Source organism: Stegodyphus dumicola, chromosome 2 (assembly GCF_044657685.1).
Source record: "Stegodyphus dumicola isolate Sdum_Otavi_A_Nest chromosome 2, ASM4465768v1".
Lineage (NCBI taxonomy): Eukaryota > Metazoa > Arthropoda > Arachnida > Araneae > Eresidae > Stegodyphus > Stegodyphus dumicola.
In genome coordinates, this window is record NC_140769.1 from 64,718,094 (window position 1) to 64,735,645 (window position 17,552).

The window sequence follows — 17,552 nt, forward strand, 5'->3', positions numbered from 1 at the left end:
TGTTATTCTGTCTTTGAAAAAAAAAAAAAAAAAAAAAAAAAAAAAAGGAATTTATCTTGACAAATAAAAAATGTTCAGTCTGTTGCTAAATGTTATGTGTCACATTCATCATCATTCTATTCTGGACAGAGGTAAACTGAGAACGCTGGATAGACTGACATGTTTGGATTACTCTTTTCTGCATACTTTTTCACGATTTGCATTATTTCAGAAACTGAACGACTGCATTTGGGCAGTTATCGCTTTTTATCATTATTTTAGCTTAAAGTTCCTCGATGCAAATTGAATTTATTTGTTATTTTATGATTACTTCTTTGAATTTGTGCCCAGCAGATGTTTGGACAGAACATTAGGGAAAACTAAAAAGAGTAAAATTTTTCAAAAGTTTGTTGCTAATAGTCAAACAAATGCAAACTAGTAGTCATTTTAGTTTATAGTTTTTAAACTTATCACCCAGCCAACAGCCGAATGGTTAAGACCGCTGAACGTTGGGAGTTTAATATATACAAGTGTCATCGAATATATTTGCCAGTCAGTTCCATGCGTATTTCCTCTCAGCCGAATCAAGTTTCATGCACCACATATTCGCTCTATCACCAATACCAATTCACATTCAACGATTAGTGACATGTTTCGTTCGCTTTTACGAGATTTTATTTAGCCAGGTTTACTCGCGTATGCTTTTTACATGATATAAGGTATGCATATTTGTCATATAATATTTTGGTTTGCTGTTATATATAACGTTGTAATGATTACCTTACCATGGATAATGGATAGAGATAATGACCTGTTGCTCACCTCAGGTGATGAGATTTTAGAATACAGAGACAATGATTCGGAAATTGAAGCAATTTCTGAAGGTAAATATGCTAAGGAAATACTCGCTGTAGAGCAAAAATGGTAACTATTGTCACGAACACATCCGCTCTTACCATCCTCATTCACTGAGTTTCAGGTCAAACATAAAAATTTCGTTTATCATTTTTGGTAAGAGATGATCAATTGATTCCTTGCGTTACAGATGAAACAAATCGATGTATTATGAGTCAGATCTCTGGTAAACCAAATACTTCTTGGTAGAGCATAAATCCAAATGAAATAAGAGTTTTTTTGGATGTTGTACGTATGCAAAGCATAGTACAAGTAAAATAAAATGCTGTCATTATTGCATGCAAAATCATTAGTGTTCGTTGTTATTCAAAAACGTTTTTAAATAACAACGAACAATTGGCTCCAGCATGATGAAGCTCCGGCCCATTTCAGCCGTCCTGTATGTGATTGGCTGGAAATGGAGTACCCAGGCGGCTACGATCGTTAGTACTGACACATTTAGCATTATTCTCTGAAGCCATCTGAAGGAACTGTTCTTATTATTGGAACCAAATTAGTACGAAAAGTTAAACTTGGAAATTCAAGTTGAGTTATCAGGATTAAAATGGTCCTAGAATTCTGTGCCGAAAACGAACTCAAAGAAGTTCAAATATGTACAGACTCTCGAATTCCGATATATATCTTACTGATTTTGAAGTAAATTCTTCCTTTGACAGTTTGAAATCCTTGTTGAAAAGAAAACGTTTGACTCTTTTATTCTCAACTGTAAGTGACAGAAGATGCTTAAGTGACAAGTATCTTAACCAAGCCTTAACTAATCATGGACATTTTACACTTTATTACAATAGGTTTTCGATTAAAAATTGTGCTTGTCTTTGTGATATGAGTAATATCGATCTTGAAAACCTGTTATTTAGATGCTCTTCTATGAAAAATATTGTTCTAAGATTTATTCCAGGTATTGCTAAATTTAATACTCTAAATGATCTATGTAAAAATAAAGTGACTAAATTGAAATTGTCAAATTTCGTATAATATGTATCTGTAAACGAAATGAATTTATGTATTGATTGTGTTTAAAATTTCTCAGTCTGTTTTAAGAAAATCTAAAATTCTATTTTATAAAGTTATTTCAAGTAATATACTGGTTGTTCTGCTGCTTATGGGCCTGATTTAAGCCTTGTTTTGGATTTCAACGTTTCTTTAATTAAATAACTCCACAAAGTCCTGTTAAGCCACTAATGGTGGTACAGGCAGTTCGATCAGTCACACATCTTACTATTTCATAGATTTTAATCCCATGAGGAAATTTCTGGAAACGAAGAAGCAGATGAGATGACAAAAATCTGCAGTTGCTGATATAGAAGCAGCTCTAATAACTTTGTTTTGGCCCAAATTCCAGCTAAAATACGAACTTAACTACCTAGGGGGAAAACTATAGGAAGAAAAGTAGGAAAACAGTGATAAGAGAAGAAGACGGGAGAAAAAAAAAAAAAAGTCAACTTAAACCGCACGTCAATACAGAGAGAATCAGTGCGAAACGTCTAATCAACTGATTAATGGCAGAACATGGTCCCTTTTCCACTTATTTTTACCAACGAAATATAGCTCGTTCCGAATAATGTATGTGGGGAAAGAGACGCCTCCTAACCACTACATCACCAAATCTCCATTAACAGAATATTATTATTTAAAACTCCCAAAAATCAATATGTATTAATGTTTGCAAATAACACTGAAAACCAAACAACTAAGAAGAAATATAGAACTCTCGATCATATCCCTGGCCAGCAGAAGAGAAGAATTGTGCAATACAAGCTAAGTAAATAATGAATATACTCAAATTTTGAAAACTTAAATTAGAATTGACAAAACGACCTACTTTTGAAAAAGAAAAGAATGAAGGACAAAATCGACGAAGTACAGACTAGAATTGATAAAAAGTCAAGAGGACCATCTGCATCCAAGACAGATTAAAATTTTCTGAAAAATAATTCACATACAAAATGCTTTCTGTATGTACTCTGTATATACTCCCTGCATGTTCATGTACAGAATGCCCTCTGCATGTACGCAAGTACATTATATATATATAGTGTGTCTGTAAAAGTATTGTTTTGTATTTACCATTATAAGTACGAACGGCACCATCTGTCACATTGTATAGTAACTATACGTAAAATTTTAAATATTTCAAAATTCTTCAGTAATAATGTTCAAATAAAGATAGAAAGTGCGGCTAGACAATACCCACACACGCTATTGCAACATGTGCAGTCAGCCATTCCACGGCGCTTGCATGCATGCCTCGATATGCACGGTGGATATTTTGAAAATTTTCCTGCAAACATAATGCAAATACCGATATTCATGTTTCCAAAACATGCTTTTTCTTCCACCGAATATGACGTCATACTTTTCTGTCGCACTTTGGAATTTTTTTGTTTATTTATTTACAATGGCTAAGCAAAAAGTTACTAAGCCAAAGAACTAAATTCTTACAAACAGAGGTTACAAACAATAGAACTAAGAACAGAAAAGTCGAAGTCATTGCTTAAGGAGCGCTCTTGCCTCCCAGCATCTCCACTCAGCTAAAATATGAGCTAAGCAAAAGAAGAAGGTTCACGAAGAGCCTCACACGAAGCAGTTGACTGTAACCACGAAGAGCCCCACATCGAAGCAGGTGGTCCATTTTCATTTCTTCTCCAGAATTCCAAAGTGGGCAAATAGGATCGCTTGAAATACCTATGCGACGCAGGCGGGCGGCAAGGCAATCATATCCTGTCGACAGATGAAAAGCCGCAAAATGCATTGCGTTTTGGACTATCGGGAATAAAAGAAAGACTTATCATACTCTAACTTTTAAGGCCTGTACGAGTCTGAAGATCTCGTAGGATATTAGAAGTAAATAAACATTTTAAAAACAGTTTAATCCTCCAATAAAAAATCGATGTATTAGGGTGCTGTAAGCTGGCACCTCTTTTTGGAAGTTCGCTTGTTCTTTGCCACATTGGCGAGAACTTTCCACTCATTGCCACTGGAACTTGCCGAACATTGCCACTGGAGAACGATTCGTTTCTCCTTTAAAATGAGAGTTCCCAGGAATTCTTGACATTATAAAATTTCAGATGTTAATGGGTGTTCAGCAGAGATAATTGATTGAATGAGAGAATCAGAAAAATAACTACCTTTGCTAACTTGTAATGAATAGCTAATAATTGCTGTAGCGCTATACAGATGGCTACTACTTCACCATCAAATGATGTACCAGTGTATCCTGCAGCGGCGTAGAAAGAATAAAAGATTCAAAAACACACTAGCCCCAACCTTAAAAAGACAGTCAAACTGACAAACATCAGTAAAAATGTGCAGCTATTGAACAGGTGGACATCTAGCCGCAATTGTCTCCAAAGCGAGATATTTCAAAACACTTGGTGCAACATCTCTCTTTCTATGGATGGTTTTCACTAGGTCTAGCCTTACTTCGACATTAATCACCTCCAATGGGCTTTTGGTTGTAAAGAGAGGTTGTATATTACCCGGAATCTCAAGATCTTTCTTCATGTTCGGGACGTTTTGAATAATTCCGTATTGGGTTTTTAATTTCCTGGTCTTGACTACTTAGTCTCTTTAATTGGGATCCTCCATCCGCAGTAGCTTTTCACAGAGAACCAAGGCCCTCATTTTCATAATATTTCTTGTCAATAAGAACATCGCATCGATAGCTTGGTTTTGCATCACTTCAAGCTTGGTTTTGCACCACCGATTGTGGAGCAGTGATGAGTGCTTCACAACAATACGTCATTAAAGGCAGACGATAAGTATTGTTGCTGTTGTCGTGTCCATATTACATGGAACAAGAGAGTACCAGAGTCTACTCCGAAGAGAGGTTGGACAGACTATAAGTATTAAATGCAATCTTAAGCGCACCCCCAAATACATCCTGCTAGACGCTTAAGAATACTAAGTCTATTTGGAACAGGTTCGGTAAGCTGCTCAACATAAAGATTCCAATTTAATTTATTATCAAAAGTCATTCCCAGATACGTAGAGTTGTCCGTGTTGGTAATCAAAGTTTCTTAGTACTTTAACTCTCGGCGAAAAATTTCATGGGTTAGAGAAAAAGACTGTGAAGCTGTCTTTTCCAGATTTACAGTCATATTATTTTATTTTCTTCACATTAATTCGACAGCACCTGCAGGACCTTATTTAATTGGTTTTCAATAAGGTTTTTTGCATCATGTTTTGTAGCCTCGGCTCAAATTACCCAATCAGCAGCAAATAGTAGACAATTAATACCAGTTGTTAAGAGAAGAAACTAGATCTTTGATATATGTATTTATATATACAATCAATGTTGATATATACAAGAAGCCTTTCTGAAGAACCCAGTTTGTAAATTAAAACATTTGGAGAAGGAATCTTCAAACTTTTCCCCGCATGTCCTGTTTGTGATTTACCCTGCTTGTGAAAGACCTAATCTAATTAAATAATTTTGATGAAACACCAATACTGAGGAGCTTCTGATGGAGCTTTTCTCTCCAGACAGAAGCATAAGCTCCCTTCATATTCAACATAAACAGTTGTCAAAATGTTTCTGTCATCCAAAGCATCTTTAATAAGTTGGCTGAATTTTTCACTTGGTCACACGTTGACCTATTTCTTCGGAAACCAGCCTGTTCTACGTCTAAAATACTATATTCTTCAAGATACCAGTTCAAGCGGTTTACCACAAGTCTTTCCATAGATTTCGCAAGAATACTCGTAAGCGAAATGGGCCTATAGCTGTTCAGCTGTCCGAGGTTCTTATTTTTCTTTAAAAGTGGAATAATAATATCTCTTCTCCAATGTGCCGGAATCTGACCTGATTCCCCATACTTGATTAAAGACGTTCAGTACTGTTTTCCTTGCCTCATTACCCAAATGGATAATAAACTCTGTATGGATATAATCTACACCAGATGATTTCTTCATTTTAAGACATCTAAGTGAGAGTTCCAGTTCTTGTGCACTAAACGGAGCATTCTTCCGTAGCATTCTGCATTTTGATTAACCTTTTCCATTCAACATTAATTTTCGTTGACATTTCTCTTGTATATTTTCTCTTTCGCTAGAAATGGGAATAGGACTGTCCAAAGGCATTCGCAATGGTCTGATCCAAAGAGAGCAGTTTATCTCCAACGGAAATAGGATTCTTCCTACATAAGAGTTTACTATTTTAGATGTTACAAATAAACTTAAAAAAATTAAACTATCCTTTTTATAGACAATGTGCGAAATGAAATCTTCAAAGGATTGACGTTTGGCTTTTAACACAGTTTTTTTATCATGCTAGCTTAAAATGCTCTGCAACATCAGACTGCCTTTTACTCAGTCCCGTTTCTCTTTATGTTACTCCAATTAAGGGGATCAGGAGCACTTATCGCCTCTGACTCTGCCGCGTGGTATGCATGCTTTAGCAAAAAACAAAATTGCCTTTTGAACTAGTTATTAACTAGTTCTTCCAGAAGAAGTGAAGGATGAAAATCCGCTTCCCCGAGTTCTCTGTCACTTGTTTCTTGCAAATTTACCTAGTTTGCTTTTTTAAAGTTCCAGGATTTCTTTAACCTTGACTTAAATCGGCCTGCTAGGTGGCGGCATTAATAGAGGATCTTAAAGACATAATACTTAGGGCATTTTGTTTTCAATATTCCAACCGACGAATCTGGCTGTGCAGAGTTTAGGGAACTTGATGGGACACCCAGTATTAAAAACATACTGCTGGAAGAATAAAAGACCGCTTTTTGATTTATAATTGATGCATCAGTTGGTTAAAAAATTAATTATTGTTATCGATAGAATTCCATTTGACCTGTTTATTAAAAGTTCCAAAGCCTCTGTTTGCCAAAACCTAATTAAATATAGCTCATTCAGAGCAATGTATATGTGGGAAATTTTGTAAGGTTTTGCAGTGAAATAGTCACCAAATGAGTCATTTCCAAGAGAGGTAAATTTAGTGTAAATCTACTTCCTTGTGAAATAGTACAGAATAATTATGCTAAATGGTGTAAATTTAACTATTAAGAAATTTCAAGAAAATGACTCATAAAATTAGAACAACTCGCCCCCCCCCACTCCAATTATCAGATTTTTTTTTTGTTTGCATAGGCTTTTAACTGCACATCATTGGCCCCGTTTTTTGTAGAACAGAAGCGCTGTTGCTTAAAAACATTTCTAAACTGTACTTATTTTTAATCAAAATTCCATCTACATTTATAAGGGATTACAGCATTCCTTCGACATTTATCCTTTCGTTTAGGACATCCAATTCGCAAATGAAGATCCTTTTCATGACGAAGACATACTGTATTTGTCAGTTTCTTATTATAGAAAACCTAAAGTTTTGCTGTTTTCTCTCTAAAAACCCATATTATCATATTATAAATTTACTGGTATCTAATGCTTAATTTGGCTTAACTATAAACCCTTACATATAAATATTTGAAATCTTGAAGATATTTTTCAGATAAAGGGCTCGAATAAGATGGTGTCTCATATAGCTTATTATACTAGGCGCGTATTTTGAAGAAGTTTTACAGTAAAAAAAATGTTTTGGAAGAAAAGCATATCCCAAGATAAAACTAATGAATATGATTTATTTTAAAGTAAAAATAAAGGGTTTATTGGTAAACTATTGAAATATATTTTTTGGACAGATAGCTTTACTTATAATAAAGGTATGATTTTCAGAAGTGTATTGGGGGAGGGAGATGGAGAGAAGAGTCATCTTACTCCAGCCAGTCTGGTATTTTTCTTTTGCACTAATGACCATTTTAAGAGGCTATATCAAATTATGCGTTTCTTTTTTCATTGGAATGTGTAAGTAGGAAAGCAAGTAGGACAAAATGCCTCTGCTGGTATCATTTACGATCTAAAACGAAATGGCTAAAACATAAACAATGGAAGAGTAGGAAGTAGCAAATCTCACAAGCGCTAATCAGAGGTTGTATTACATAGCCTCTCAATTTCTTGCTTGTCCTTCAAACGTTCCCCGATGTCACTTGAGAAACCTGTACAGATTGATTTGAATCAATGAGCTACATTTTCTCCTTCATCTAAAAGTCGATGTACTTAGTGTTCTTTTTAAATGGCTATCAAATGAACAGTTGTTCATCCAAAAAAATTACAAAGAATTTTTATTCGTATCATAATTGTTGTCAATGATATATTTTCAGTTTTGTGGTGGTGTGTACATTTTCTTCAACAGTTTTCCTTCGGAAACGAAAGAATAGCGAGAATCTGTCGAAAGAAATTGGATAATCTGTGTTTTGTCAAAAAAAAAAAAGGGGGGGGGCTGATAGTTTAGATATAATTGCGGAAGTTTCTTTTTCCCATTTTACATGTCCCTCAGATGAGCTTGACGCGATAATAACTTAAATAACCCCTTTTTAAGAGTCATTTTCTCTTAGGGTGAGAGACGGATGAGTTACGCACTTCGTTATCGTCTCCAGAGTAATCATTTGTTTTCTTGTTCTCATCTTGAATGTTCCCATTTTGGTGTGGATCTCTTGGAAGATGATTTACGACTCATCTTCAAATGCTTTTGCATGTATTAAATGCTCCAGTGGACGTGTTCTGCATACAATAGACTGTAGTTCATTATTTTTACTTTAATTGGAGGCCTTTATATTTCAGAATTTTACAGGAAAAGATTCAAGAGTCATACACATTCAAAATAAAGGGACTTAGCCATAATGCAATAAGGCTTGGCAATTTGTATTTGAATAATACAAAAATAATGCTCTTGATTTACCTATTCCGTTTAAGAAGGAATATATAATCGTTCTGCTATCGAAGGCATCCACAGCACGCTTTAACACGTCATTTAGGAGTTTGTTGGTGATGGAATTGGTGTGAAAGTTACAAATGTCTAAAATGAAAAAGAAAAGTTCTTAGTTAGTACTAATCAAATTTGAGCTGCTACGTAATTTTCTAACATATTTTTCTGCGCTTCATTATTGCATTATGTTCAAACTTTGTGATACAACACACACTTTTTTTTTTTCAAAATCCCATTGCTAAATTAGAGCAATAGCATGAATATTTTTCGTAAATGTTCTTTCTTTTTAAAAATATCTGTATCCAGAATTGTACACGTTTGTGCTTCATGTTCCGTTTCGAACAATAGGAGGTATGTTAAGCTTAATCGTTGAAAACATTGAGCCAGTCGTGTTGACTTTGTTTACGCTACGTGACATTTGGTTACGAAGTCGTATCATTCTATACCATTCCGCCATTCCGACCGCTTCGATGGAAATGAAGTTAAAATATCTTATGAACAGTTTAGATGAAGAAACCTCAAATATTCTTGCTACAAAATTAATCTTGTTCTCAACTAAAAAGAAGGGTATCCAAAGATGGAAAACTTTACAAAAAATATTATGAAGGCAGAGCCGGTATTAATAAACATAGTATTGAATTATAATTTCAACCATATACTTTTTCTCTTCTTTATAGTTCAAGTATAGTTCTATTCAAGTTTAAAATTATTTAATGAAAAAAGTTTTACCAAGTTATCATTTTTTAAATTTTATGTTGTTCACGATTGATGGCCAACATCATTAGTGAACTTGGATGGTAAGCTTACCGTCTGTCATGAGTGACCGAGAAACCGTGCTATCGTGTTAGTTTGAGTGAATCAGGGGTTGACTGTAGGATTTGATGTTATTTTGAACATGCGTGGGACATTCAGCATTTCAGGAAATCTACATAATCTTTCTTAAGTTCCCTCTTGATTAAACTACTATGCTTTTTGCCTTTCTGAGAGAAACTGGCACGCAAACTGGCATGAGGAAAACCACCGAAGCCAATCATACATTCACCCCGTTCTCCTGTGTTCAAACTCCCAGTAGTCAGGGGTCTTAAAAGCCCGGCCGCTGGTGAAGCCATTTGGCTCACGGAATACATGAGAAAGAAAGAAGGGAGTCTGAAATTGAAGTCAACATTCAACAACTCATGTTGACACTACTTTTATTTAAAAAAATCTGTGAATTTCGAAAGAGAAATTGATAATGGCTCTTTTTTCACCTCCCCTTCCCGTGGTACAAAATAATTTTGCATTATTTGCTGAAGATACGTCATAGAAATAGATGAGATAAAATAAATTTCTAATAAAAAATAAAGCAAAATTTCAAGTGCGATAAATAAAAATAACAGTGTGAAAAAACTGTAAGTATAGCATTGAAAAGCTATACAAAAAACATAAATTAGACTTAACATCGGTATTTAAAATTGCAGAATTTTGATGAAATATGTTGGAACTTGTACTTTACGTCAGCTGTAGCTCTTTCTCGCGAAGCAGATGTGACCTTAGCTATTTACTGATTTAAGAAGCTTACTATCAGAGGAGCATCTGGTTAACACTATTTCAAGAGATTCCGAAATATGCAAATCATCATTCAGCTAATATTTGATAAGAATATTTCAAGCAAATTTAATTCATCAAAAAAGAAGTTTTATGGAACTTTTAGCAAAATCAGGGAAAATGTTAAGGAATTAATGTTTTAGTAAAATGCAATGCTACCTGTTATACATAATTCGATAAACCGTAGTTTCAGATAATGCGTGAGTAATTTAAAAGACTACGTATAAATAAATGGGCTTTTATATAACAAGCGCATTAAAAAACTAAGATTCTTTGAGACAGGGTTACTTTGAGTCAACGCGAGTAACAGTCTTCAAAACTCAAGCCAAAATCCTTCGAAACCAAACTTTTCATGTGAACGTCAGACATTCGCAGATTTCGTTTTATTTCATTCCTCTAAATCGTATTCCTCTATTTAAGAATATTTATTAGCAAAATATGAGTAAAAAGGAGAGAACGTGAAGATTATGCCCTAAATACAATTCTCAATATTTGCAATAACTTATTTTCACTTTAAACACGATTAAAATATTTTTAACAAGCGATTTTGCGCTAATAAAATGAAATATTTACGAGCGATTTGCACTTAAACCCGATTGTCAGTGTTTACAAGTGATTTGTGCTTTTGAAAACAGTTTGCTTAATAAGTATAATTGGGTATCTTCTAAATATTCGTTTGATTAAGTTATACTAAAGTTCAACATGTTCCAGAACTCGAATGTCCCTTTGCTTGTTAATATGTATCACCGCAAATGTTTCCTATAATTTCTTGGAAGTGAGATATCAAACAGCAGCTAAATAATACGGAGTTTATAAAACTGTTTGCTTTAGTGTGTTACACTGGAATTTAAACTCACTATAATTTGTTACAATGAAGTGGTAACTGATTATATTTTGTGAATTACACTGAAATTATAACTCACTATAAATTTTTACGGAAAGTGAAGGATAAATCTGTCGCTTTTAGGATGATAGAATATATTTTGTTATATTTAGCTGGATTTAGTTGAGGGATCTTGCAAAGCTCAGACTATCAGGCTGACTGTATAGTTGGTTTTTGTGTTTTCCCTAAGTGTGACGTGAATGCGAGCGAGGTTTCTTTAGAAAGTTTTCCAAGAAGACATCCCACCTCTTACACAGATAGCTCTAGTGTGCGTTGCCGTGTTCAAACAACCTAACCTAATCTTGCAGAGCAAGCTTAGTTTTGATGCCGATGCTTACGCTAATACAAAGAATAATACATTAATTAAATAATTATTAATTAAAACTAAACTATTACTTAAACTCTTATGGCGGTTTTTATTTACGTCTTTCTCCTTGTGCGTTTTTAATTGCAAACAAATTAAGTTTACAGTAAGGCAGGTAGTTATTTCTAATTTATATGAAATAAACGGTGTAATTACTCGAGAACTGGCTTGATGAGGAAGACGAGAACTTAAAATGATGAGCTATCAATTGTAGCTGCCATAATTTTCAATTGACTGGCATTTTTCGAAACATCCTTGCCGGGGTTAATAGTTTATATACTTCAATAGAGATGTTTTTGTAAAGATATAAACTGGTTGTGTTAATGTTTAGTGACTTTTCTATCGCACATTAAAAGTAAATAAAGCCATATTAATAAAAAAAAAAAAAAAAAAAACCTCTTCGTTAGTCTTGAAACATTAGGGATTAAAAGTCTCATGAAAATATTAAATATCTAACCAGATCTTTATAACAAGATTATGCAGGCTTGGTCACAGACAACGCCTACTGAAACATCTGTCATCCATATGCCTACTGCTGTTTAAATAAGATGGGAGGTTAAATTTCTCTTTTCCTTTTTTAACCTTCACTCTCCATCCACGCAGCCTTCATGAAATAAAAGTATTCTGATGAACCTAAATCGAAAATCACGTGTTTTGTGGTTTATACAGAAGTCTCAAGTTTTAATGTGCTAATAAACTGTCTGATTTAATGCATATTTACCTTTTTCTCCTTTAAAATTTATAGAATATTTAAGTAATTCAGTTGTTTTTGATAATAGGTTTCTCGATTTATCGTATTCTGGTTAAATCTGTCATAAATGACTTAGTCTCAACACACTTATTCGTAAAAATTATTCTTGACACTATTCTCCTATGAACATTTAGTTGCATGATCACCAACTACCTAAAGAGAGGAACAACACTGAAAATTTTAAATTACACTATACACTTCAAAGAAGAGAAGGCATTAAATTTTCAAAAAATTAAAATATATGAAGAATTAAAGGTATATAAAAAATGATACAAATATTTCTTCCCCTAAATAAAAATAACATACATCGTTGCCAATTTTTAAAACTAAATCTTCATTGATGAAGGGTCTTACAACTCAGCTCGAAAATAATTTCAGTTTTATAACCGAGGTGTCATAAATCTAAGCTTTTGTTAGCTTCTTAAATATTTTATTCTTCTCCTTTAAAACTAACATTACAGTGAAGGTATGTGTGTTGGTTTTATAATAGACCAAACTCTATTGTTTAAATACATTCACATTTTATTATTTATACCATAAAAAGAAAGAATTACGAGTCGTGTAAAAGCCAAAATCCAGAAGAGAAATTATTCACAGAACTTCTGTCCCTTCTTCGACACTTATCTTTCAAATTCTGTCCTTTCCAACATCTTTTGAAATGTTATTTATTCCTATATATTTTGTCAGTTATTTGTTATTCTGAAAATATTTTTCTTTCTTAAACTTTCTCTTACTGTTGCCATTAACCATTCTCTAAATTCTGTCTTACAGAGACAATGAACTTGAAAACCGTTTGGATTACAGTTTTAAAAATTGTTATAATTTTTTCCATTTGTTTATCCGAGTATAAAATTATAAAAAATATAACAAAATATTAAAAAAAATATGCCGTTTAAATTAGTTAAATATAAAAAGAGACTTGCATTCTTTAGCTACAACAGATTTTATAATAATCGTTAGATTTCTTAAGGGGGCTGTATAACTTCGAACACTTTTTAATTTTTCAAGTTTGTGCATTTAATTTTGGCTTTAAAGTAATTAATAATGAAAAAATGAAGAAGCTGATTTATTTAATGACCTTCAATTTTGTATATTTGGAGTAAAGTAAGAAAACAAGCAAGTGAAAAAAAAAAAAAAAAAAAAAAAAAAAACAGCAATATTTACAATAAATAAAAACACTGTGTTAAAAATAGTATAAATATATTTTCATATTTTGTAAAATGCAAACCCATCAAAATGATATTCTCAAGGAGGTAGACTAAGGAAGTTATTTAAAAAAAATTTTAAATTAGAATGTGTAATATAACAAAGAAAAGCATATTTTCTCATTAAAATTCATGTTTAACACATAATAACTTTATAAAAAATCTGATGTGTTACCACAAGACTTCCTTGCACGGAATATTAAATTACACGCAATTTTTTTTTGATTTCATTTAAACTTATTGGATTGAATTAAACCTACTTCGTCGATAGCGCATAAACCAAAATAAAATAAATGCACTCTTTAAAATTCGCTATGTTTGTTTACCATAGCGACACTCTGGCGTAACTTTACTTAATAACATTACATTTCTTTCATATTATAACTCAGAATGCATATAAATTTATGTCATTTAAAGAATCTAATCGTTGCCGCATGTTCTATTCAAATACTATAATAAATTTAAAACGCAAAAGAAATTAAGGAAAAAAAAAAAAAAAAACCAGAAAAGAAACAGTTTTTCACAGACGATTCAGTATTTCTCATTCAATCAATTCAGTTCTAACTTCCAGACAAGGCAAAAATACATAAAAACTAAAAATATCTATATTAGCAGTTACGAAGTAAATCTTAAACACTTATTATCTCGACTAAATTCCAGAATGGATTAAACATGATTTACTTCGCAATAATAAAAGAAGGCCTTATCTTTGTTGTTGCGAAGCTTAGTTTCTCTAGATTGGCAACAAATCCGATATTTTGCCAAGTTTGAAATGTAAACAAACATGTCCGCCATCGCAAAATTCATTAGGCTTACCTGCACTTAAACAACTTTTAAATTGTTGATAACTTCACAAATATTGCATGCAGATTTACTAAAGGCATAAAAACCTTGGGGAAAGTGCAGAATCGCCCACTGCTTGGCGCGTTTTTAAGAATTGCACATACTCGGTATCTATGTACACATCGACCCATTTTTCACTTAAAAAGAATCCCAGAATTGCACAAAAATGGCATTGTGCACTCCCTTTATCTATGTACACACCGACCTATTTTCACTTAAAAAGTCAAAGAAAATTGACAAAAATTCAATTCTTCTTACTCTTGTAAAAAGCGCCAAGCAAATAAGTGGGCGATTATGCGCTTTAGCCCAAACCTTAACCGGAAGATAAAGAAAAATATAATTAAATAATTTCTAAAGCAAAAAATGCACAACTTGCAAACATATAAGAGTAAAGAAACTGAGAAAACTGAGCCGGTTAACAGAGTGAATATATATATTTATACACGTTTGATGAGGACGATTGCAACCAAAATACGAGGTGCACATCTACACGTTATCGCAGTCCTATATACAAAATTTCAACGCTCTGAAGCTACTCGTTTTTGAGTCACTCGAGATACGTACACGTACGTACGTACAGACGCCACGAAAAATTCTCTTCAGAATTCATTTAAAATCTGTTTTATAATTTTTGGTGGAAAACAGTCTTTTATTCTGTCCTTAAGTTCAGATGTCACACAAAAATATCGTTAAATTGCGTTCGATAGCGGTCAAAATGGATATTTTCGTTGAAATATGCTGCCTGAAACTTTTTGCGATTACAATACTTCCTTTTTACTTCATACAAGGAAGTAAAAATGCATTTATCAATTATTAAATAGTTTATCTCCTTACATGAAGTGTTCTAAACATGTATACCAATTTACATTAAGATTTCAATCATAATGTTTAGAGATATTGTGCTTCATGTTAGCATTAAAACACGAAAAATGAAAAACGAGATAAACGCATTTAAAGAATTCAAACACTCGATTACCTATTTTTGATCAGTTTGCCAACTTAAAATTGCCCTGATTTAAAATTAATGCCCTCTTTTTTTCAGAATTTACATTTTTTTGCTTTCTTGTAGCTTTTAATCTGCTTTTTAGCCAAATCAGGGAATGTCGTTTTGCATTTTCGATACGGTTAACATCAAAACTTTCATACTCGTTTGCAGTGTAATAACCAATATCTATACCTAATTTACCATATCTATACCTAATCTATACCAATATCTATCTATACCTATGAAATAATGAATAGTACTCGGTAATAAATAAAAAAAGTATCAGCAATGTAAGCACAGAATCAAAACACGAGCGAAAATGCATTAGTGAATTCATAACACACAGCTTGAAAATATGCTAGAACTTTGTTTTGTTGCCATCATAAAAATGCTTTTTGGTCTTTAAAATGCAATTAGATAAAGTTTTAAGCCCCGAAAATAGAAGTAAACAACACTGACACACCCACTTCGGTCTTTTAAATATTTACTTCTTGTGCACTTCCGGGTACGCGTTTCGCGGACAAGGTGTCAAATAAAGTATCATAACTCCGGTTTAAATGAACGTAGGAACTAAATTCAAACAGTTTTGGAAACATAAGAAATAAGACTTTCATCGAGCATAAGGAAAGGAATTTTTTAACCCAAATCTCGGTTTTGTATAAGGTACACAGCCCCCTTTTGAATATAACAGAGTATGCTAGGATACAGAGTTAGAAATTTTGCAACTGGTAAATTACAGTATTATTTATATAAAATAAATATTAGTATATTAAAGTATTAACACTAGTTGGCTTCGTTGAATATTTATATGTTTGGAAACATGTGCACATATTAAACTTTATATATATGTATATAAAGTTTAATATATATAATGAAGCAAACTTAAATGCTCTGATGTAGGAATTTCAATTGCGTAGATACTGAAAATGTTGCATTTCATAGATGTTGATTTGTAATGAACAGCAACTCGGCAGATGAGACATATCAAATATTCATTTCTATTTCGGTTAATATTTTGACGCTACAAACAAGAACATTTGTATTTTAAATAGCTTTCAAGAACATTTGTATTTTAAATAGCTTTGCAGGCAAAAGAAAAGCAGCAAGCAGCAGGTCTACCTAGGCCGAAATGCAGAAACCATGTGAGTTATGTTCAGAATGAAATCTTAATTCAGAATGAGTTTGTTTACGTTTGTCGATAATTAATTGGATAATTATAAAAGCTGTAAAATTATTACTAGTTGTTCGAGTTTTAATTCCATTTACATCACCGGCATTCTGCAAGAGTCATACGCCATGGATTAGTCTCCGAAATGGCTCAATGCAGAAAAATGTATTACCATATTTAGAACAGAGGCGGGAAATACTCAAAATTAATCATTAAGGGGCAATTGCTAATTTAAATTATAATATACGAGTATATCGTTTATCTACATATTTTTTATCTTTCTTGAATCTTATAAATTTTCTTTTATCATCTAGTTGAACCAAATGACGAGTTGGATCGATGGGAGTTTCGTTTACAGTACGAGTGAGGCTTGGGTGAATAGTATGAGATCTTTTGAAAATGGGACACTCATATCTGATTCAAGTGGTCAATTCCCTCCAAGGAACTATGCAAGGGCGCCCCTCATCAACTTTCCTCCTGCAAGATATTTGGGGACGTTGAGCCCTGAACGGATGTTCTGTAAGTATAATTTAATCATTGTATATATTTCATAATTTAATCATCGTATATATTTCATAATTTAATCATCTTATATATTTCCTAAGAATCACAAAATTTCAAAAAGCCTGGTTTTAATATATTACAGGAATTTTGTTTTAAAACCTTCTTTATAAGAAGTAAGATTTTAAATTATGACACAAATTTCTGAATTATCAAAATTCTTTGAATTCTTTTAAATTTCTAAGAAAAACATGATTGATATATTCATTATATAAATTTAATATTAAAATAGTTCGAGTATGACTTTTAAATATCAGTTTTGAATCGAAGGATTCTTAGATTAGGAATTTTAAACGCAGTTTCCACAATTTGCATTTCTCCTTGTTTATTCAAATTCTAATAGCTCATACAATAATTATTTAAATATTTTGAAATTTTTAGCTGTTGTTGCTAACAAAAGCCTTTTTTTTAAATTATACGTGATAGAACTCTCAAAAGACGTCAAAAAACGAATAAAAATTAATTAGTAATTGAAATCAAATACAATGAAAAGAGATAAGTAAAATATTAATACAATGTGTTAAATTAATGACAAATAACTAAATTATAAAATAA

At 32.6% G+C, this 17,552-nt stretch overlaps 1 protein-coding gene across 2 annotated transcripts in view; it reads left to right on the top strand.

Annotated features, from left to right (window-relative positions):
• The window catches only part of LOC118195019 (dual oxidase-like), a 511,368-nt gene that overhangs the window by 260,394 nt on the left and 233,422 nt on the right, over positions 1-17,552 (top strand). For both annotated transcript variants that reach the window (XM_035366249.2, XM_035366251.2), the window contains exon 5: positions 16,751-16,955. In XM_035366249.2, coding sequence (XP_035222140.1) covers positions 16,751-16,955 — 205 coding nt within the window. The remainder of the gene's footprint in view (positions 1-16,750; positions 16,956-17,552) is intronic.